At 37.1% G+C, this 22,990-nt stretch overlaps 1 protein-coding gene across 1 annotated transcript in view; it reads right to left on the reverse strand.

Moving 5' to 3' along the window:
* The window catches only part of TRPM6 (transient receptor potential cation channel subfamily M member 6), a 209,344-nt gene that overhangs the window by 126,212 nt on the left and 60,142 nt on the right, over positions 1–22,990 (reverse strand). The window contains exons 5-9 of the mRNA XM_069084606.1: positions 21,926–22,139; positions 12,658–12,782; positions 9,908–10,079; positions 4,164–4,338; positions 2,991–3,114 (exon numbers count right to left, since the gene is read on the reverse strand). Coding sequence (XP_068940707.1) covers positions 2,991–3,114; positions 4,164–4,338; positions 9,908–10,079; positions 12,658–12,782; positions 21,926–22,139 — 810 coding nt within the window. The remainder of the gene's footprint in view (positions 1–2,990; positions 3,115–4,163; positions 4,339–9,907; positions 10,080–12,657; positions 12,783–21,925; positions 22,140–22,990) is intronic.

Raw genomic sequence — 22,990 nt, forward strand, 5'->3', positions numbered from 1 at the left:
CTTAACCCCAATTGCCCCCCCCCCAAAAAAAAAGCAAAAAAAAAAATTCTATACCTGCAAATATCTTAAGCAGGAAACAGAAAATCATGACCATTTAGGAAAAACTAAAGATATGAATGTATTATGGAAAAATTTTTAATTAGACTTCTTAAGAGGTACCTCAAAATTCAGCCATAAGTAAATGTGGTGTTAATTGGACAACAGATGAGATCATTCTATTCACATGATCTAAAAAAAAAGTAAAGTCATTTCAAATATACATTCCCCTTAAAATACCTAAGATAGGTACTAAGTAGTGGACAGACAGAAAATCTTTTCGGCATCAGTCACACCTGTTTCCTAGAATACCATTAATGTCTCCTGGAAACAGCAGGATGATGCAATAGAAATAGCCCTGGGTTTTAAGAGAGAGCTGGCTTTGAAGCCTAGCTCCAATACAACTTCATGATCTGAAGCTAGTAGCCTAAACCTCTGAGCTTTAGTTTCAACATCTCCAACATGGGAACAATACTTTTCACTACCAAACCACTTCACGGGTTGTTGCCTTATAACTTATGCTGCAGGAATGTGAACCATTATCATTATTGAAACTGCCTGGAAAGATAAAGATGAGCCAGTAAAACAGATAAGACTTCTCATAGTGAGGCATACATTTTTGGACATAACTAATAGGGGAATTTATGTTACTGGATTATGCATATTTGTTAAAAAGGGTTTTCTTTTTCTTTTTTATTGTTTAATTAAGGGAAATAGAAAGTAGAGATAATAAATGCTTGTAAAAATAAATAAAACTTTTAAAAAGGTTTCTCATTATGAAAGGATACATCTAATACTGCAGATTTTCCAGAAGAAACATATACTGACTAGTTGGTATGGGAAAAGCCCTGCATTGATAGTCAGGAGATCTGATTTCAGTCCCAGTTCTCCAGTTAATTACCTGTAACAAACTGACTGCCCCTAACACAGTCACTTAGCAGTGTTCTACCCCTCACTCATCAAACTGGTAGAGTTGACTGAAAAAGAAAATGAAATATGCTAGAGGTTCTTTGGGGAAATGGGTATATTAACACACTGCTATTGGAGCTGTGAACTGGTCCAGTTGTTCAGGAAAGCAATTTGGAACTATGCCCCAAAAGCTATTAAATTGCGCGTACCTTTTGACATAGCAATACCACTACCAAGACTGTCTTCCAGAAAGAGATCAAAGAAAGAGGGGAAAAAAAAACATATATATCAAAAATATTTACAGCAGTTTTTTTTTCCAATAGCAAAAAAATTAGAAACTGAAGGATTGCCTATCAAATGAGGAATGACTGAAGTTACGGTATAGGAATGTAATGAGAAAGTTGGAAAGACTTGCATGAATGGATGCAAAGACAATCAACTTTGAAACAGACTTAAGTCTGCCAAAATGACCAGCCTCATTCTCAGAGAACTGACAATGAAGCATGCTATGCATATGTACAGGGTGATGGACTCAGGATATAAACTGAGACGTGCTCTTATTTTGGACGTGGCCAGTGGCAGAATGTGTTTCCCTGGATGATAGGTGTTTGTAACAGGAGTTTGGTTTTTCTTGCTTTCTCAATGGAGGAAGAAAAGGTGGATTTTCACTGGAAAAAAAATTTAATTTAAAAATAGTAATTTAAATCCTATGAGCCTGTTTCCTCATCTGTAAAATGAATATTGGCCTAGATTAACTCTAAGAATTCTCTAATTATAATTATGCCAATTCCATGCATGTGATGAACTTCAGATATGCATGAATATAGTTAACTCTCAAATATTCAGGATCTCATTACCAAATCCATGTATTAAATACATCTAATATTTCATATTTTCCAGTTGGAAAATATGCAGATTACATAGGCACGGGAGAAAACCTTGTAATAGAGATCATTTCAGTCCCAGAAAATTTTCTAATAAATTTTTCTACTTCTTAGGATCTCAAGTAAATGCTTCATGAGAGATATATTAAAATTGCTGCATAAAATGAGATGTGAATAATTAGGGGATTTCAAGTTCTGCATATCTCAGGCCCTCATTAGCCCAAGCATTAGAGAGAAGGGACTGTTTTTTTCCCTTTTTTTTGTATCTCCAATACTTAGCACAGTGCCTGGAACCCAGGAGCTGCTTAATAAGTGGTTACTGACTATTCATCAGTATTATTGCTCATATCTGAAATCTGCCCCACTACCACACCACAGATGACACCAGCAGATAGTACTGTCTTTAGGATAAAGATGCTTTAGGATATACTCTGGAATCGCTCTCCTCTTGGCTCTCATAACAGATCTTGGTATTAAAATGCATGCCTGCATCCCTCTCTTCTTTGCATAGGTGGGGGCTAAGGATGTGGAGCTTTGCATAGACTCTCAGTTAATATGTTCATTGGATTTGTTTGACTTTTTCCCTCTTCTTTTTATTTTTAATTACAAAGGATGTGCTCTCAGAGAAAAGATAACAGCTATAAATGAAGGTAATGTGAAAACAAAAGAGAGTAGTAAAAATTTAAAGAAATTTTTAAATGCATAAAATGTATGATTGATGTAGCCAAGTTGAGTCACTTATAAGCCTCCTAAATTATCTTTTATTTCCTTATGTGAGTACAAGTTCTGTCCCAACAACAGAAAATAAGCACTCTGAGGGTAAGGATTGTTTCCTTTTTTGTTTTGTTTTGGTTTGGTTTTTTTGCATCCCCAACACCTAGCAGTGCCACACACATAATGAGTGGATGCTTAATTGATGTCAAATTGAATGGAACGGATGAATTCAAATTTGCCTAAATGATTTATAATCAGCTGGATTTGAAAACAGCAGTATAAGGGAAGGGACTGAAAGTCAAATTGTACAGAATAAGTAACTATAATTTGAAAAACTGAAAAATGAATGTTGGAGGGGGATTTTTAAAAAAAGATACACATTTATTAAAGCCAAGGGTTTCAGACTTTAAAAAAGCAAAAGAAAACAGGTCCATTAATCATACTCACAGACTCCCTATGCTCCATACACTCCATCAGAATTTGTAAAAGGTGATTGGACTGTTTAAAACTAAAATTGAAAGTGGTTTGAATCATATGAATGATCTCTTCCTTCACCAAAGGGCGGAGTTCCCTGGGAGAAAGACAAATGGACATAATTTGACACAGTACCAAGAAGGAAATAATCATAAACAGAAGAAATATAACTAAGAATGGCATTGTTACTGCCTATTCCGAGACTTAAGTATGCCAGGGACAAAATGAATCCACAGGTTGAGGGAAGTGTGATACAAGGTCAAAGAGGGTACAGAGTACCCAAATCTTGAGAATAAGTATCATTAAAAAATCTCCAGGAAGGCATTGAACAAGTATGAGCGAGGGTAAGGAAGGGGCGGTCTAAAAGATGAGTTGATGCTTTTCATTTCCAATCTGGACCTCTGGCTTTGTTTTAAAAGAACAGCAAACTTTCTACATTTCTGACATTGGTAGAACACATCACTAAATTCAAAGGTGGGCAAATCAAAGCTACCTATTTATTTGAAGAGAGAAAATGGGAAATGGGAGAGGATACATACTGCATTTAGCCACTGTGGATAAATACAGCCTATGATTTTCACCACCTGAGTTTAGGAAAGAGGGGAAAACCTATTTCTTCTTTTTTGCTGAGTATTTCCATGCACTCCCACATCCTAAATCCAGCCTGCCTAAACCTTCAAAGCCCATTCTGGCACCGACTAAAACACAAAAGAGCCTCAGAATAAAAACTTTTGGTGCCAATATTCACATCTTCCTTATCTAGAAGATACTCTGCTATTTAATACCTGTGTGACCTTGAGTAAGTCACTTCTCTGGACCTTAGTTTCTTCATCTGAAAAATGAATGGGTTTAGACTAGCTGACCTCTGAGATTTCTTCCAGCTCCATCATCCCATGCTTTATTAATCTATGTAAATGTCTGCTCTTTGGGCAGCTAGGTGAGTAGAGCACCGGCCCTGGAGTCAGGAGGACCTAAGTTCAAATCTGGCCTCAGACACTTAACCCAAAACTAGCCATGTGACCTTGGGCAAGTCACTTAACCCCAATTGCCCTACTTTCCCCCTCCAAAAAGAAAAAAAACGTCTGTCCTGCCCAATTCATTCAGTGTGCTTAATAACCCTGGCAGATAAGCAAACATCAAACTCACCCTTCATCAGCTGTGTGTTTGTAAGTGAAGGCCAAGAGATCAGCCGCTCTGCCTGTGCCCTCACAGACCACCACGGGAACTGGGGAGCTTTCTCTGACAAACTCCCACACCATGAGGATCACATTAGGGCCTCCTTCCACCACCAGACCCACCACAGGTACACCTTGGCCCATTCCTGTTTCAGAACACAGAAAACCAAACTGTTACCCAAGGTACAGTTCTCAACCAAAAGACAGAATTTGTTTCCTAAAAGACAGGACTGTTAGCCAGCCAATCTGTTTTCCACCCATTCATCATGTTGTGTGTCCAAGGCATTTCAAGATCAAGCAAGATAACTTTGAAGTTAAAACAACATATGCTAGAGTCCTCAGAGTGAAACATATCTTCTAAAAAGCTAAACAAAAAGAAAAAAAAAGGAAATTTAAAAATATATTCAAATTCTATTTTGTATACTTTATATTTTCTGTATATACATATTCTGTAGGGTCCAAGAATTTAAAGTCTATTGTTTTTTGAAAACAAAAAAACTATTGTTTTCAAGGATTACAGTTCATGTCTATTTACTATTTAAAAGAGAAGCACAGGTAAAGAATTTATTATTTCCTAATATTATAAAATCTCAAAAAATTTGTATTATTTCTGCATTTTTGGTAACCAGGACATAGTATACCTGATTGTTAGTGAATGATGGGTTTGAACATTTTTCTTCCTCTCTTTTTTTAGGGTCTTGATTAAAAGTTTGTAGGGGCACAGAGGATAGAGTACTAGGCTGAAAATCAAAGATTTGAGTTCAAATCCCAATCTGATTCTCACTAGCTGTGTGACCATCTGCAAACCACTTAAATTCTTTGTTCCTCTAGGATTAATCTATCAAGTCATAAACAGCTTCAATGAAACTACAGAAAATACTAAGAGTACCTAAAAAATAAAATACCTTTTTTCCTAATATCAATAGGTTTGGGGGAGTTTTGGGGGTTTTTTTTGGGGGGGGGAGTAGGATTTTTTGAACCAAGAAGTCAGAAAGTAATTTTTTCCCATATGTCTTCAACCCTTGTTTCCAAGAGTTCTAATAAGTTAAAGGATTTTATGATTATTATATATTGTGATATAATATAGACCCTTTTGAATTTAATTCTATTTTTTAAATGTATACATGTTAATTTGATGTCCACTTTTTTTTTAATTATATATGCTCAGCACTTATATCAAAAATGTCAAGGGTGGTTAAGTGGTGTAGTGAATACAGCACTGACCCTGGAGTCAGGAGGACCTGAGTTCAAATCCGGCCTCAGACACTTAACACAAAAATTAGCCATGTGACCTTGGGCAAGTCACGTAATCCCAATTGCCCCCCCCCAAAAAAAGGAAAAAAATAAAAACTTTGGGGCGGCCAGGTGGCACAGTGAGTAAGAGTGACAGCCCTGGAGTTGGGAGACCTGGGATCGGTTCCGGCCTCAGATACTTAACACCCACACAAACTGGCCATGTAACCTTGAGCAAGTTACTTAACCCCAACTGCTTAAAAAAAAAGTCAAACTAATTCTTTTTTTTACAAATCCTACAGTTGAGTCTTTTCATTGCCCTCACATCCCTAACATTCTCCTCCTCCCAAATGAATGAGATTTCCCCAGTTTGGTATCAGGGACTGTTTCATTTCAATCTTTGTAGCCTCAGCACCTGGAACACTGCCTAGCACATAGTAAACACTTCAAAAATGCTTGTTGAATTAATGAATGAATAAATGAATAGTGAAACATCATTCAGATACTGAAGAGAATTGAGTTTTTCAAATTATTCAGGCTTATTTTTATATGCTGACATAATGGATGATTTAAATATTCTGAATAATTAAATCTAGACAGACACTGCCAAAACATTTTCATGTATAATGATGCTTTAACTACTTCATGACCTACTAGAAGCTCCCTAAGAACACTGCCCTAGGAATACCTTGGTCAATAGAGTAAAATTATTTGTATATTCTATTAGCTATTTCCATACTGCTGCATCACCAACAGAACATTTTTTAAATTTTCAAAATTCTATCACTATAGTGCTTTTTATGCACATTATAAATTGTAATATATAATTTACATTATTAATATTTGTTATTAATTAAATATAAATTATAAATATATTACATAAAATATGAACCAGATATTTTCACTATTATCATATTAATGAAGATATGGAACTATATTACTATAACTATGATTTTTAACATCATATTCCCCAAAAAGGAGCAAATCATCTCATAAATGTATTATGTTATTAAAACCTGAGAACACTGCTATTTGCATTTTTATGTGGCAGAAAAAATTTAATCACTCTAAAGAGAAATACATTTATTTTTGTTTTCTTCAGTGTCCTACCAATACTGTGGACATCAGTTTTTGTCCATTATAGGCATTTTTTTTTCCTGAGGGACTGATTTCTGAATGGTTGTGGTACAGTGAACCCATGTGTCACTGGAGTGATCACACATATGGTACAACTATCAAAATAGAAGTCTCCTGCTACATTAGTAAAGACACAAGACAGAAACCGCGTCTTTCTGGGGACACTCAGATTGTGGAAAGGCTGTTTTGTTTTGTTTTGTTCTAAACTATAATCTATGCCTTCAAACTCAAAACTGTCAGCACATCCTTTTGGAAAATAAACTAACTCAGCTATATTGGCCTTGTTTCAAAGAGTTAAACCTAGTGATGTCTATAGCAGTTTGAATTATATTATCTTTTAGTAATTTTATTGTTTTAGGTCTCAACACAAAATGATCTATTCAATTTCCTTCCTTAAATTCCAGGCATGATCAAGAATTCCTTTTTTTTTCTTTTTGGAGGGCAATTGGGGTTAAGTGACTTGCCAAAGGTCACACGGCTAGTTTTTGTGTTAAGTGTCTGAGGCCAGATTTGAACTCAGGTCCTCCTGACTCCAGGGCCGGTGCTCTATTCACTGCACCACCTAGCTGCCCCATATGATCAAGAATTCTTATTTGCCTGACTGAGAAGCAATGAAGGGAGCAACACAAAGAATTAAGGAGGTTTCATCCTGTCATTAATGGATGAATGAATGGATGGTGTAGCATCCCCACTCTGTCAACTCCAGAGCAAAAAAAGACAGTCTGATAGTGTGTTTGTACAACGTGCCTCATGCTTCAGGTAAGAAGACCAGCTCTGTGTCCTGAGTAATGCTTATGCCGTGCTTATTTTAAAAAATGTCCTTGGAACCACTAATGTTTAAAGTGCAATAGAGTCAACTCCACCATCAAAGAAAGAACAGCACCCGGAAGACGAACCCAGCTCTTCTTGGTCTACATCCACTATACTACATTGCCTTCAAATTTGTTTTTACTAGGAATCAAAAACTAAAATTAATCGATTTACAAAATAAAATCTTGGAAGTTTTAAAGTCCTTGAAAGAAACATTTCTATCTGTGGCTATATAGGACATACAAATCCAAGGGGACTTCCTAGGAAATTAGAGAATTATATCAATGAGCCTGGAAGGATTGTTGAAAGTCCCCCCCCCCCCTTGGACTGGAGAGTTCAGCCAAACAATCAATCAATAAGTCAGTAATTTACTAAGGATTTTTTATTTATTTATTAAATTAAATTTATTAAAATAAATTAAATTAAATTTTATTCATTTATTAAATTATATGTCAGGTATTATATTAGGCCTAAAAGTCCCTACTCTGAAAGAAGCTGGGTCTGGGACCTGGAACAGATCACAACATGTGCATATATTTTGTTGTTTTTCTTCAGTTGTGTTCAACTCTTTGTGACCCCATTTGGGGGTTTCTTGGCAAAGATACTTGAGTGGTTTTCCATTTCCTTCTCCAGCTCATTTTACAGATGAGGAAACTGAGGCAAGTAGGGTGAAATGACTTGCCCAGGGTCACCCAGCTAGTAAGTGTTTAAGGCCAAATTTGAATTCAGGAAGACAAGTCTTTTTGACTCTAGGCCTGTCACTCTATCCAATGAGCCACCTAGCTGGATATAGGGTGATTTGGGGAAACAGGCATCAACAGCTATGGGATACCTGGCATATTCCAAAAGAGAAGGCCCCATCAAAATGTCTAAGTAGATTTAATTTAAACAAAGAACACTAGTTTTGTACTCTTTTTCTCCTAGTGGGTTCCTCTCTTCCCTTTCTCCCCCACCCCCCAAGCCAAGCCACTCCAGGAACTTGAGTCTTCCTTCTGTAATCCACACCTACCCCTCAGCTCCTTCACTCATCCTATGGTATTGATGAGGTTTACTCATTACTTTTCGAAGGCCATGGCATGCGGGGGATGGTTTGTTTTGCTTTTTCTAGAGATTTTCCATGATTTCACTGGTAAAGTCAACTAATGGTATGGAAACACTCTGAACCAATATTAAATAGTGTTTTACAACTTAAAGCATTAGAAAGTTGCTGAGGCTCAAGATGTACAATGACTTGGCCAGGGTGATACAACCCTTGTGTGTCAAGAGGCGGGACCTGAACCTAGGTTTTCCTGTTCTATAGCCACTATAACACAGTCTTAAATTCTGTTTTTAATACGAATCAAAAACTAAAATTAAAGAGATTTCAAGTGTATGCCAATAGTCCAAAAGAATATAAAGTATTCTTTCCAGGATTACGTCTTGGTAATTCTTACTATTAGTAATTCTAGTATTTCTCTAGGAAGACCTCTTGTATCCATAATAATGTAATTATCAATAACTCTAGTATTTACACAGAGCATTAAGGTTTGCAAAGAACTTTACAAATATTGTCTTTTTTTTTAATCCTCTCAACCCTTGGAGGTAGATACTATTGTTATCCCCATTTTACAGATGAGGAAACTGAGACAGAGGGTAAAGTGACTTGCTCAGGGCCACACATCTAATATCTGAAGTCCTATTTGAAGTCATGTCTTCTTGACTCCAGGTCCAGTATTCTATCTATTGTACCATGGGCTATGGAGGAAAAAAGGACCAAGCTCCTCCCCTAAATTTAAAAGCTTCACTCTCACTGCCACCACCTTGATGAAGACATATTATTTCATTGCTAGATTAATCCAATAGCCTCTTAACTGATCTCCTAGACTCCGAGTTCTTTTTCAATTTCCCTACATCCTTGACTACTCTTCCTAAAACATTATTTTGACAATCTGTTCCCCTATTCAAAAATCTTCAACGGCTCCCAAATTCCTTCACTACTCGGCTATCAAGAACTTCCATATTCTATCCACATCCCTATCTCTCTAAACTTTTATAGACTTACTGCATAATTTAGCTTTTAGTTAGGTCCCAAGTTATAATTATGTAAATTATGAAAACTGTTCCCAATCCAATGGAAATATTCAGGGCAAATTTGAATAATGTGACCATTCAAAGGGAATTCATTATGTCATTCTGTTCATTGTGATTGAATGCATGTTCATTTTGTTCTCTTTTCTTCCTATTTTACTGCAGACAGGTGGTGGTGCAGGAGATAGAGTGCTTGGCCTAGAAGTAAATAAATACTTGAATCTAGATTCTACCTCAGACATAACAGCTATAGAAACACAAGCAAGTTGTTGGATTTCTCTTAGTCTTAGTTTCCTCATATGAAAAATGAGTTAGACTTGATGCCTCTAAGTTTTTTCCAACTCTACATCCATTTTCCAATAAGCTCCAAAGTGCCTTCTCTGCTCATACTATAATATGAATAAGTTATTTAATAAATATTCAACATTTCAATAAATACTTGTTGACCAACAATCAAGTAGTACTTACGGGAATGTATTTTTTGCAAGGACAGGTATTTTTCTAGGTTCCTTCTTAGCTTCATTTCATTCCCATATTTCCCCACGGTGCCATCATCTGACAGGATGAAATGTGAGTGCATGCTGTTGAGGGTGGTCAGCTTGCTAAGAGGATTGCCCAGAGTCTGATACAGGCAGACCACCTGAGTGATCAAAGGGAGCACAAAGCAATCCAGAATGAGAACAAAGGTCCAAGAGCTGAGTTTGAAAATCATCACGTTGTAAAGTGAATGAATCCCAATGAATCCCAATACCAAATGACCTTGGTACTAAGGTCTCAGACGTACACAAAGCAAGAGGACACACAACTCTGTAAGACCATCGACTGAAGATAAAATACCAATCCACACTGGTAAAAGAAGTTCCTTGGAGATGAGAAGAATCCTTTTAAGCAGGAAAACTACAAGGTCCAGTTAAAAAATGAAAAATGGATATGAAGTAAGGAAACCTGAGTACTTTCACTTATTCTCATTTTACTAGAATAATGAAAATAATACCAGTAACGATGATAATCACAGAAGTGTCATGGCACAGTAGATGGAGTGCTGGGCTTGGACTCAAGAAGACATAAAATCCTGTACCTTGAGGTTAAGGATTTGTTTTAAGTGAATAAATGAATGAGCAATTATTAAGCACAGACTGTATACAAAGCACTGTGCTACACAAAGAAAAGTTAGACAGTCTCCACACCCTAGGAATTCACATTCTCACAGGTTCATATCTTCTGGAATCCAAGGTCAGCAGTTCTTTCTGTCCCCAGGGCTTAGCTTGACCCTTGACATACAGTAAATAAGTGCTTGCTGCCTGTTGACTTGACCCTGGGCAGGTCCCTTGCCCTCTAGGTGCCTCAGACTATTCTATAGAACTTCTACTAAAGTCAAAGAGCTCATAGATTCAGAATTATCTACAGTAAAGAAATTACAACTCCTGGTGATTCCTAGTAATGAAAATAACTCTGCTACTTAAATTCCAGTGTACCCAGTCAATCAATATCCCAAATCCAAAGGATGGTCATAAACAAAGCAAATGGCTATTCCCCTTATAAAAAACATCAACATCATCTTCAGTAATTCTATTTAAGGATCCACGACTTTTTCAGATGTGGAAATTCTTTTTACCAGTACATATCACTCCAGTCCTTTCATATAGGGTGTTCCTAAAGTCTGGACACATAGGAAATCTCATTAACTATACATATTTTCAAGAAATAAAATGAATGAAATTTTTAATAACATCTTATTTAATTACTATAAATTTGAGCCATGACAATTTCATATGGAAAAAAAAGCTTTCATTAGCTATTTCATTAGACTATTTTCCATATCAATGAGAGTAATTTAATTAATTAATGAGATTTCCTATGTGTCTCCTATGTCTTCCTATGAAATCTCATTTATGCTAAATAAAATGTTGTTGAAAATTTCATTCATTTCACTTCTTGAAAGTATGCATAATTAATGAGATTTCCTATGCATCCAGACTTTAGGAACACCCTGTACACTGGAAATAACCTCCACTTGGCCTGTTCTCCTGGCCTGAATGACTCCTCCTCGAACCTCTGTTTAAAAAGGTCACCCAGGTCCAATATGTCTTCATTCTACCATGATGTCTTCCCCTGTTCAGATTCCTCTTATATGGTATCTCCTCCCCTTAAAGTCAAGGACTATCTTTCTTTCTGTTTGTATTTGTGTTCAAGTGCTTAATAAATGCTTGTTGACTGACTGAGCATTTGACTGAACTATATAACATTTCATTCAGTACCCTCTCAACTTTAGTGAGTGGAGTGCAATAATTGGATTCAGGAAGGTCTCAGTTCCAATTCAATCTCCAGGGCTTACTAACTCTCTTATCATGGGCAAGATACTTTACCATTCTAAGCCTCAGTTTCCTTATCTGCAAGATGGAGACATAGTATCTATATCAAAGGGTGGGTGTAATCTACCTCGCAGGACTGAGATTCAAATAAATTAACAGATAGAATGGACTTTGAAAATCTTAAAGCACAAAATAAAATGTCAGTTATTGGCAGTGGTGGTGGTGGTGGTGGTGGTGGTAGCAGTAGTAGTAGTAGTAGTAGTAGTAGTAGTAGTAGTAGTAGAAGAAGAAGAAGAAGAAGAAGAAGAAGAAGAAGAAGAAGAAGATGATGATGATGATGATGATGATGATGATGGTGTGGTGGTGGTGATGATGCTGATGCTGAGAATACCACTCTTTATAACTAGTTATGGCTGAACCTTCTGCTGATGAGTCCCTCAAACACCAACAAACATTTATTATGAGCCAACTATGCACACAGCTCTCAGCTAAACTACTTAAGCAACTGTCAAGGCTAGAGTTAGATTTAAAAAAAAGAAAACCTAATCATCTGAAAGAACTGAAGCAATCAGAACCACTCTAGTGATGATTTGTTTTCAGGTCAGTATCTCCTTTTATATAGGAATAAACACTTCAAGGAACACTCAGACATGAGAGCTCACTAGGACTGCCAATATAACACAATTTTAGAAGTGTGATATCCTAACGATCTATAAGGATGCTTTTCTTAACAACACAATTACTGCTGTCTTGTCGGAGTAGAAAACTGACAATTACTCTTCACAATCAAAATCATAACAATTTCACTAGCAAGCAAACTTTCCTCTTAAGAGAAGAAAAATGGGTTTCTTCATTCTATCACCATTGAAAATAAGAAACTTCTTTGTGAAGGCTTATTTTACTCACATCTTTCCCAATAAGATCCTTCCGGTTCTCAATGATTCCCCAAGGAGGGATTCCAACCGTCCAGATCTTTCTGAGGCATTTTGAGGAATGTGCTTTGAGGGCATGCCCAACATGCTTGGAGACTCCTACAAATATTCAGTTCAAAGGTCAAACATTAGGTCCTGCTAATTCTCATTGTGCCCTTTTACCTCCCCAACTCCCTTTAGACTTTTATGGAGAGCACAGTGGCTTGAAGAAAGGAGTTAGAAAGTGAGAATATACATTGTTCCCCTTGCAAACAGATGTTTCAAGTAGGTGGCCCTTAGCACCTACACTTTATCCCAATCAAGCAACATTTATTAAACACCTACCAGGGCATTGTGCTAAGTACTAGGGATACAAAAAGGGACAAAAGACAGGCCCTGCCCTCCAGGAGCTCACAACCTAATCCCAGTGCTTCCCCTCACCCCTTTCAACATTTTCTCCTCCTCATGAAGTGCTCCTTTAGAGCCTACTTTGTCTTGGCATCACTTTCCTCAATGAACACCTGATCCACACACTCACAATATTCTCCCTCTCTCCTTCACTCACCTTAACTCTTTCATGTCATATACCCACTAGAATCATGAGATCACAGATTTAGTGCTAGAAGGGACCTTAGAGATTCTCAAATCCTGTCCCCTCTTTATATGAAGTTTCCTTTCCTGAAGCCCAGAGAAGCTGAGTGACTTAACCAATGTCACATAGTAATTGTCTGAGGGAAGACCTGAATTCAGGTGTTTCTGATTTCAAATCTAGCACTCATTTCCTATTCTCAAGGGAAAACCATTATAGGTGTGCCCTTCCTATATCTTCTTTTCATGCATTGGACTTCTCTTCATTCCTCTACCCCGAAGCCCCTGTTGCAAATAAAATTTGTATGGAAACACACTATCTTACCTCAGAGTTCTCCCTCTTTTTTGTGAGATAATTTTCCTCATTCTCCCTCTCCCTTCTCCCTCTCGCAGTGCATCTCTCTTTCTCCCACCTTAATTTAATTTTTTTTAATCATTCCATTATAGTTAACACACCCATGCCCTCTGTCTGTGGATAGTCTTTCTAACTGCCCTAATAATGATAAAGTTCTTAGGAATTAAAACTATCATCTTCCAGTACAGGAATGTTAATGATTTAACCTTGGTGAATAACTTATGATTTATCTTTCCTGTTTATACTTTTTTGCCTCTCGAGTCTTGTATTTGAAAGTCAAATTTTCTATTCAGCTCTGGGTTGTTTTTTTTCCATCAGAATTCTTGAAAGTCCTCTATTTCATTAAATATCAATTTTCCCTCCAATGGATTATACCCAGTTTTACTGGGTAAATTATTATTGGTTGTAATGCTAACTCCTTTGCCTTTCAGAATATCATATTCAACATCCTCCAATTCTATAATATAGAAGCTACTAAATTTTGTGTGAGACTATGGTTCCATAATATCTGAATTATTTTTTCTGGCTACTTGCAGTATTTTCTCCTTGTCCTGAGGACTCTGGAATTTGGCTACAATATTCCTAAGGGTTTCCATTTTAGGATTGTTTTTAGGAGATGATAAGCAGATTCTTTAGATTTATATTTCACTCTCTGGTTTTAATATATTGGGGCAGTTTTCCTTCACAATTTCTTGAAATATGATGTTTAGGTTCATTTTTATGATCATGGCTTTTCAGATTTTAGCAATTTTTAAATTCTCCTCAATCTATTTTCCAGAAAAGTTGTTTTTCAAATTATATTTCAAATATTTTCTGTTTTTTATTTTGTTTTATTGTTTCTTGATGTCTCATAGAGTAATTAGTTTCCATATGCCCAATTCCATTTTTGAAGGAATTATTTTTTTCAGTGAAATTTTGTACCTCTTTCCATTTGGCCAATTCTACTTTTTAAGGAGTTCTTCTCTTCAGTGGGCTTTTTTTTACCTCTTTTACCATTTGGCCAATTATAATTTGATTTTGTGTGTGTGTGTGCCTCTTTTTCCATGCTACTAACTCTTTTCATAATTTTCTTTCGTCTCTCTCATTTCTTTTCCCAATTTTTCCTTTGCTTTTCTTATTCCACTTTTAAAATCTTTTTTGAGGCTTTCCAGGAATTCTTTTTGGGTTTGTGTTTAATTCACATCTTTATTTGAAGCTTTTCTTGTAGCTGTTTTGACATGGTTGTCTTCTTTCAAATTTGTTTCTTGATCTTCCCTGTTACTATAGTAACTCATTATAATCAAGTCCTTTTTTTTTCTTTATGGCCAATTTTTCCAGCCTATTTCTTGACTTTTAAGTTCATGTTAAAGTTGGACTCTCCTCCTGGAGTAGAGGTTGCACTGTCCCAAGCTTTAGGTTTTTCATGCTTTTGTTTTCAGAGATAGTTCTGGGGGTCTATAAGTTTTTAATGCTTCCAAGGTGGTATGATCTAAGGAGGGGGGTGGTCACTAGTCTTCAGATCTGTATTCTGGTCTTTACTTAGGAAGGGACCTTGTTCCCCTATAAACACAAGTACTAGCACTCCTCTTAGTCCTGGGACTGTGACCAGGTCTCCTAGTCTCCTGCCACCACATCACTAGTGTTCCTTTCTACCTTGGAAAGCCAAGAACCTGACTCCATTGTAAGGGATCACAAGCACTCTTTTTTTTTTTCAAAATTTAATTTTAGACTCATATGCCAGAACACAAATAAAGAACAGAAAAAAAAGAAACAAAAACATATCATAAACTTAAATGTTGGAACTTAAATACAAATTTGGAAATAAAAACATGTCACATGCAAAGCATAACATAAGAGAGGATTCAAAATATGTAACAATAAATTTTCATTTCAAGAAAGCCTACATGATACATAATACTTCTTGTATTGAAAATTGTCCATTTTTTTCTTTGCTTCCTTGTGAGATTTCTTTGGTTCTCTGCTGTGTACTTTTTTACTTTGTTCACAAGCACCTTTTTCCACCCTCAAAGTGCAACCAGGACCCCTTCAGTCATAAGCAGTAATGCTCTCCTTCACACTAGGACTGCTACCTGGAACTACATATGGACAATGCAACAGAGTCCTGAATCCAGCTTCAGCAAAGGGTCCCCTGTACTCTCTTTCTGATCGGTCTTCTGATCCCTTTACCATCTGGGGGCTGAGAGCTCCTCCAAGGCCTGCTGCTGGTACAGCAATGTGGCCGGAACTGTGCTCCTGGAGCACCACCACCCCAGTGAGGCAGAACTTTCCTGTCAAACTCCTAAACTGTCTTGGGCTGGAAAATTATTTTATCCAACCTGTTGTTGGTTTGGCACTCCAGAGTTAGATCTGAGGCATTATTTTAAAGCTGTCTGGAGGAAAATTTGGGAGAGTTTAGGTGAATTTCAGATCCTACTCTTCCATCTAGGCTCCACCCTTTGGGGTATTTTTTGAAAGTCACTTTAGGGGCAGCTAGGTGGCACAGTGAATAGAGCACCAGCCCTGGAGTCAGGAGGACCTGAGTTCAAATCTGACCTCAGACACTTAACACAAAAACTAGCCATGTGACCTTGGGCAAGTCACTTAATCCCAACTGCCCTCCAAAAAGCAAAAAAAGAAAGAAAGAAAGAAATCAAATACAATCTTCTGTTCTTTATAAAGATGTGAGGGAGGGGGGAAGGGGAAAGTCAAGATGGAGGAGTAGAAGCAGGACCTCCCTGCTGCTCCAGCTTCTACCTTCCCCAATCCATATAAAAAGGGGACTCTGAACAAACTTTAGAGCTGCAGAGCCCATGGAATGACATGGAGAAGCTAACCTCCCGCTGAGGACAGCCCAGCAGGCCAGCAGAAATCAACCAGCGCAGCGCTCTGGGAGCTGAGCCCAGACCCACACCAAGGCTTTAGTCCAAGGGTGGGCCTGAGCACCGTCCAGCCTGAGAGACTCTAGATCAGCAGCAGCTGTGGCCATTTCCAGATTTATCAACCCATAGTTGCAGAGGACAAAGTGAGAGGTCAGTGCAGTCCGCACTTTGGGACCAGTAAGTGGGAGTGCATCGGCTTTTGCCCCCAGGGAAAGAAGCCACTGAGATGCCTGGCACAGCCATAGCCATGTGCCAGCTTCAGCTCCTGGCCTGCAGAGTGTAGGGGGACCAAGTGACCAGTCTGAGGGGTCTTGGTTTAACATGCTTGGATCTGGATTACAGTCTAGGATGGAGGTCCTGGGGCATGTGTCCACCTTTCCAGAGCCCATGGAGGCCTCAGAAAGGGCACCCATCTAATACCTCTGGCAGTTGAGAAAACCCCAGCATTTGGGACAAAAGCTTCCCTCTCTGGTGGCAGAGTCCTACTGTGGCAAAAAGGCCACCAAAATGTCAAGTGACTGAGGGGTGACATGACCAGGCAAAGGAAACAAAGACAGAAGATTCCAACATTAGACTCCTATTTAGGGGACAAAAAGGAGCAAAGCATGGAACAGGAGGAAGACAGTGAAGTCAGAACTCCTGCACCAAAAGCTTCAAAGGAAAATGCAAGCTGGTTACAGGCCATAGAGGACCTTAAGAAGCAGATAAGAGAAGTGGAGGAAAAATTAGGAAGAGAAATGAGAATGATGCAAGAAAATTACAAAATGGGAGTCAACAGCCTGACTGAGGAAAATCACACCTTATAAAACAGACTGACTCAAATGGAAAAAGAGGCTCAAAAAGGCAATAGGGAGAGGAATGCCTTGAAAGGCCAAATTTGCCAGATGGAAAAAGAATCTCAAAAGTTCAATGAGGAGAATAGTTCCCTCAGAATTAAATTGGAGCAAAGGAAAGCTAGTGATTTTAAGAGAAATCAAGATGATGTTAAACAGATCCAAACAAATGAAAGAATAGAAGGCAATGTGAAATATCTCATGGGAAAAAAACACTGACCTGGAAAATAGATCCAGGAGAGATAATTTTAAAATTATTGGACTACCTGAAAGACATGATTAGGGAAAGAACCTAGAAATCATCCTCCAGGAAGTTCTCAAAGAAAACTGCCCTCATGTTTTAGAACCAGAGGGCAAAATAGAAGTTGAAAGAATCCACCAATCACCTCCTGAAAAAGATCCCCAAAAGAAAACTCCTAGGAATATTATAGCCAGGTTCTGGAATTCCCAGATCAAGGAGAGAATATTACAAGCAGCCAGGAAGAAACAATTTGAATATTGTGGAAACACAATCATGATAACATAGGATGTGGCAGCTTCTACACTGAGGGATTGAAGAGCCTGGAATAGGATATTCCGGAGGGCAGAGGAACTGGGATTAAAACCAAGAATCACCTACCCAGCAAAACTGAGTATCATGTTTCAGGGGAAAATATGGTAATTCAGTGGAATAGAAGATTTTCAAGAATTTTTAATGAAAAAACCAGAGTTGAATAGAAAATTTGACATTCAGATACAAGAAGCAAGAGAAGCTTGGGAAGGTAAACAGGGAAAAGAAATCATAAGCCACTGATCAAAGTTGAACACTAACATTCCTACATGGAAAAGCAATAATTGTAACTGATGAAACTTTTCTCAGTATGAAAATAGTTGAAGGGAACAGAAATATATATATCGGAGGGTATACGGCATATGAATACATGTGTGAATGTGTGTATATATGTTTACAGGTATACATAGATAGAGGGCACAGGACCAATTAAATAGGAAGGGATGATACTTAAAAGGGGAAATTAAGAGGTGAGAGAGGAATATAATGAGAGGAGATAGGGAGAGACAGAATGGAGTAAACTATCTCATAAAAAAGAGGCAAGGGAAAAGGGTTACAATGGAGGGGAAGAATAGGAAGGCAAAAGGGAGTGGGTCAACCTTAGTCTCACTGAATTTGGCTTGGGGAGGGAATGAAATACACACTAAATAGGGTATCTCACCCTACAGAAGAGTAGGGGGGAAGGGGATTAGAGGGGGGATGATGGAAGGGAGGGCAGGCTGGGGGGGAGGGAAGTTGAAAGCACTCACTTTTGAAAAGGGATGGGATCAAAGTAGAGAATAGAACAAGTGGGAGGTGGGAGAGGAGGGAGGGAAATATAGCCAGTCTTTAACAATATATCTACTATGTTAATGTTTTGCATTAGCCACACATGTACAATCTATACTGAACTGCTTATCTTCCCAGTAAGGGTGGGTGACAAGGGAGGAAGGGAATGAATCTGGAATCCAAAGTTTTAAAATCAAATGTTTAAAATTATATATACATATATACTATCATCAATACTATCTTACATGTAATTGGGAAATAATATATACAGGCACTGGGGCATAGTGATCCACTGGAAAAGTTGAAAGGGGTAATGGAGAAAATATGTTAGAGAGCATATTGGAGGAGAGGATATCCTGTGGGACTGCTATTATGGGGAGGTGGGTAGGGGAAAAAAGGGGAGAAAATCTGTAACTCAAAATCTGGCAGAAATGAATGATGTAAATCAGAAGTTAATAAAGCATTTGAAAAATGAAATAAAGATGTGACCAGAATATACCCCAGGAAAATGTGAAAAGGCACTATGCAATCACCCATAAATGATAGGATAAAACCTCCTCCTTTTCTTAATCTTCTATTTCCTTTTCCTCAGACTTCTAGCAATTCATCTATATATTCATCCAAAGGGTATTTATTGAGAACTGGCCACATATAAGACACTGTGCTAGGTACACACTTGTGAAACAAAAACATCTAGTATTTGATGATTTAGTAGAAAATATATTACTCTGAAATACAGCAGAATTTTATTTATAGCTTTTTATGGCACATAAAATAATAGTGTACTTTGCATTAGTAAGCAACGGGCTTTTTTTTTTTTGTTTCAATTGCCTTACTACAATATAAGTAAGCACCTTGAGGAAAAGAAGCAGTTATTATTTATCTTTAAATTTGACATACAAGTACAGTGCCTTATGCATTCTAAGGGATGGAACAGGAATAAAGACTTGTAATTTCACTGGCATAATAAGTATAGGGAAACTCCCTCCAGCAAAACAAGTCAGCTTCCCTGAAACTCATAGCCATAGAGAAGTTTGCTAGAGCACCAGAAGGTTAAATGTTTTGCCCAAGGTCATACTGCCATCAAAGGGAGAACTTGAACCCAAGTCTTTCTCAATTCAAGGCCAGCTCCCTGCTCATTACACCACATTATCTCTAAATGCTTTACATATTGTACACACCCTAAAATGTTTGAAAAAATGAACTAAGCAACATATGGTAATAACATGAAAATAAACAAGCAATAATTCAAAAAAGAAGGAGGCTATTTCCAAATGTAATTTAAAAAAGTTTCCTAGCTATGTGGCCTTGGGTAAGTCACTTAACCCCAATTGCCCTGCTTACCCCCCCCCAAAAAAAAAGGAAAAGAAAAGCTTCATGGAGGAGAATGAGAATCAAGTCTGAAAGAATGTAAACTACTACTAGGCAGAGAAAAGAGGATGAAATACAAACAGAATATCATGAGCAAAGACACAAAGATGAAAGAGTACAGTTTGCTGTCAGAGATACTGAAGGACATGGTGCTCAAGAAAGAGATCTGGTTTAAATACATGTATTTGGGAGTCGTCTGCACAGAAATGAAAGATAGAGGATATAGATACACACACACATATACACATAGACATATATTCACTATAGGAGCGAATGAAATCATCAAAGGAAAAGGGAGAGGAAGAGAAGAGCAATGAACTAAGAATGGAATACTTTAAAACGTCCCCCATTTAATAAGCCAAGAGGAAGAGAAATCAGCATGGGAGACAAAGAATATTACAAAAGGTAGAGAAGAACTAGGATCACGTGGCATAGTTAATTTAGAAGCAGATCAGAAAAAAAAAATGATTGGGTCAGATAAACTCGGTTCATTTTAATAAACATTTCTGCTAAGTACTAGAGGATATAAAGTTATACGAGGCAAGGCCTCTGCTGTCATGAAGCTTATAATCTACTTGGAAGATAAGATATATACATAGTTAACGATAATGTATAATAATTCATGATAAGTGAATCAGAAGAAGAAAAATGTACAATATGAAGTCTAAGGAGTAAGGTTATTAACCACAGAAGAAACATGAAGGGAATCCTTCACGAGGGAGATGGCATTTGAATTCATTTTTTTGTGACTATTCATTTATTTATTTTCATCTGTAATATGTTTAATAATTAAAATTAAATACAAAATAAGAAAAGAAAAAAGAAACAAATGCTAAAACTAAAATAATACAAAAGAAGAAAAGAAAAAAAGAATTATGTGCACCGCAGAACGTGAAAGCAAATTCAAAATATACAGCAATAAATTTCCATTTGAAATTATAACATATAATTAATTAATATAATTAATGCTAGTGAATTCAATTTTAAAAGACTGCTAGGGGTTCAGCCAATGAAGGGGAATGGAAAGACACTCTAGTCATAAGCAACAGCATGAGCAAATAAATACGCAAAGGCCAGAAATCCTAGGGCATGTTTGGGGATAGCAGGGTAATCTAATTTGGGTAGAACAGAGAGTAAAGAGGGGGAAGTAATAATTTTAATTTGAGTGTACCCTGGAAAGGCAGGATATTGACAGACTGAGGAGGGCCTTGAATGTCAAGCAAGAAACTTGAACTTTACTTGAGCATCAACAGAGAGACAATAAAGATGTTTTAGAAGAGGAATGGTATTGCAGAAAAAGAAGATTTGACAGTGGAAAATCCATTAGAAGGGTACTGCAATAGTCCAGGTAGATAGCAATGTGGACTGAAATGTAAAATCATAAAAGTAAATAAGCATTGATTATCTTTCAAGGAAAGTGAAGAGAGGCATAGGAATCCTCAGAAATGACCTATTTTGATAAAAAGAGTTGTTTTTAAAATCAGATGCAATATATTCAATCAAACTGCAATGCATTTCACCAGAATGAATCACCTGAAATGTGAACATGACTGAATCAATGAATTGCCAAAAATATGTGCTGACACAATTATAAGGTAGACTGTATGAACTAAAAATTTCTTTTTAAAAATCTTTCTATAATTGAGACTCAGGAGAGAACATCGTTTTATTTTTCCTTGCTTCTATGACAGAAAAAAAAATTAACTTTCAGTCATTTTATTTTTGCACTACCAGCATTTTCCAGACAACACATGCAATAGACTTCCCACTCTGAATTTCAGGTCACTTAGCTTTGTCACTTAATCCCTCACAAAACACCATATGTGCTAGGACTTCTACGAGGGGTGAATGACATCGTGCCCCCTAACCCACTGCCCAGGCTGGACCAAACAAAGAGAGGAGGGGAAATGAAGAGGCCGAGGAAGGTGGGAGGACCCTACCTGTGTTGATGCCTTCCGTTATTATCCACGCACCAGTTGTCTCTGCAGCTTTGATCAACCCTTGACTGAAAACCTGCTTCAGTTTGCGGGGCATCACAAAGTTCTGAATGCCCCCATGAACAGAGATCACAAGCTTGGGCAGTTCCATTTTCCATTCTTTCAACATCAGATGTAACAGCTGCTCCAAATTTGTATCATAAGATGTTCGTATATACTGAAGTATAAATACAGTCAGAGAAATAAAACAAATAGTAACACTAAGCATAATGTGAGAAAAACAGTTAGCCCTTTAATATGGCCACAATTATTAATAGTAATTTTTATATTATATATAAATTACATCGATAGCATTTCTTAATATTATGCTATGTTACATGTTATGATGTGTTCATATTATAATACACAGTATTTATATGTTATGGTGCAATCATAATATATATTACTAATGGCATATCATGTGCTGCATAATTATATATTACTTATATTTAATTAATTCTAATAATTAATTGTATATTATGATATATTGGGGCTAACAATTGTTATTACTAGCAACAATTTGTTATTAATGCTAGCTATAAATAATAATGCTAGCTATCATTCTAGCACTTATACAGCATTTTAAGGTTTACAAAGCGTTCTTACATATATACTAGTGTATGTGATTCTCACAAACAATCCTGTGAGTTAGATGCCATTATTATCCCCATTTTGTAGATGAGAAAACTGAGGTACAGAGGTTAGTGATATATTTCATTTCACTGAGTTGTTTACTACACACATACGCACACACACACACTTAATCTATTTCACAGAACTATAAGTCAATTCCTCTCTGCTGACAGACCTGCTATTCCTAAAGCAGTTTCACCAAGGTTCTTGAGAGGATCTGCTAAGAGGCACACTACATATACCCACAGTAACCAATCACTTTGGCAGAAGTCTAAATAACATTAAAGAATAGAATTTTAGTAAATATGGATGATTAGAAATTAGGTTTTGTTTCTTTGCTGTTGCTGTTCATAGGACTATTATACATGACCACACAATTTTGAAAAAAAATTGCAA

This window comes from Petaurus breviceps, unplaced genomic scaffold (genome assembly GCF_028583685.1).
Source record: "Petaurus breviceps papuanus isolate PSGF00001 unplaced genomic scaffold, PetGlider_PUasm1.0 175, whole genome shotgun sequence".
Taxonomy (NCBI): Eukaryota; Metazoa; Chordata; class Mammalia; order Diprotodontia; family Petauridae; genus Petaurus; species Petaurus breviceps.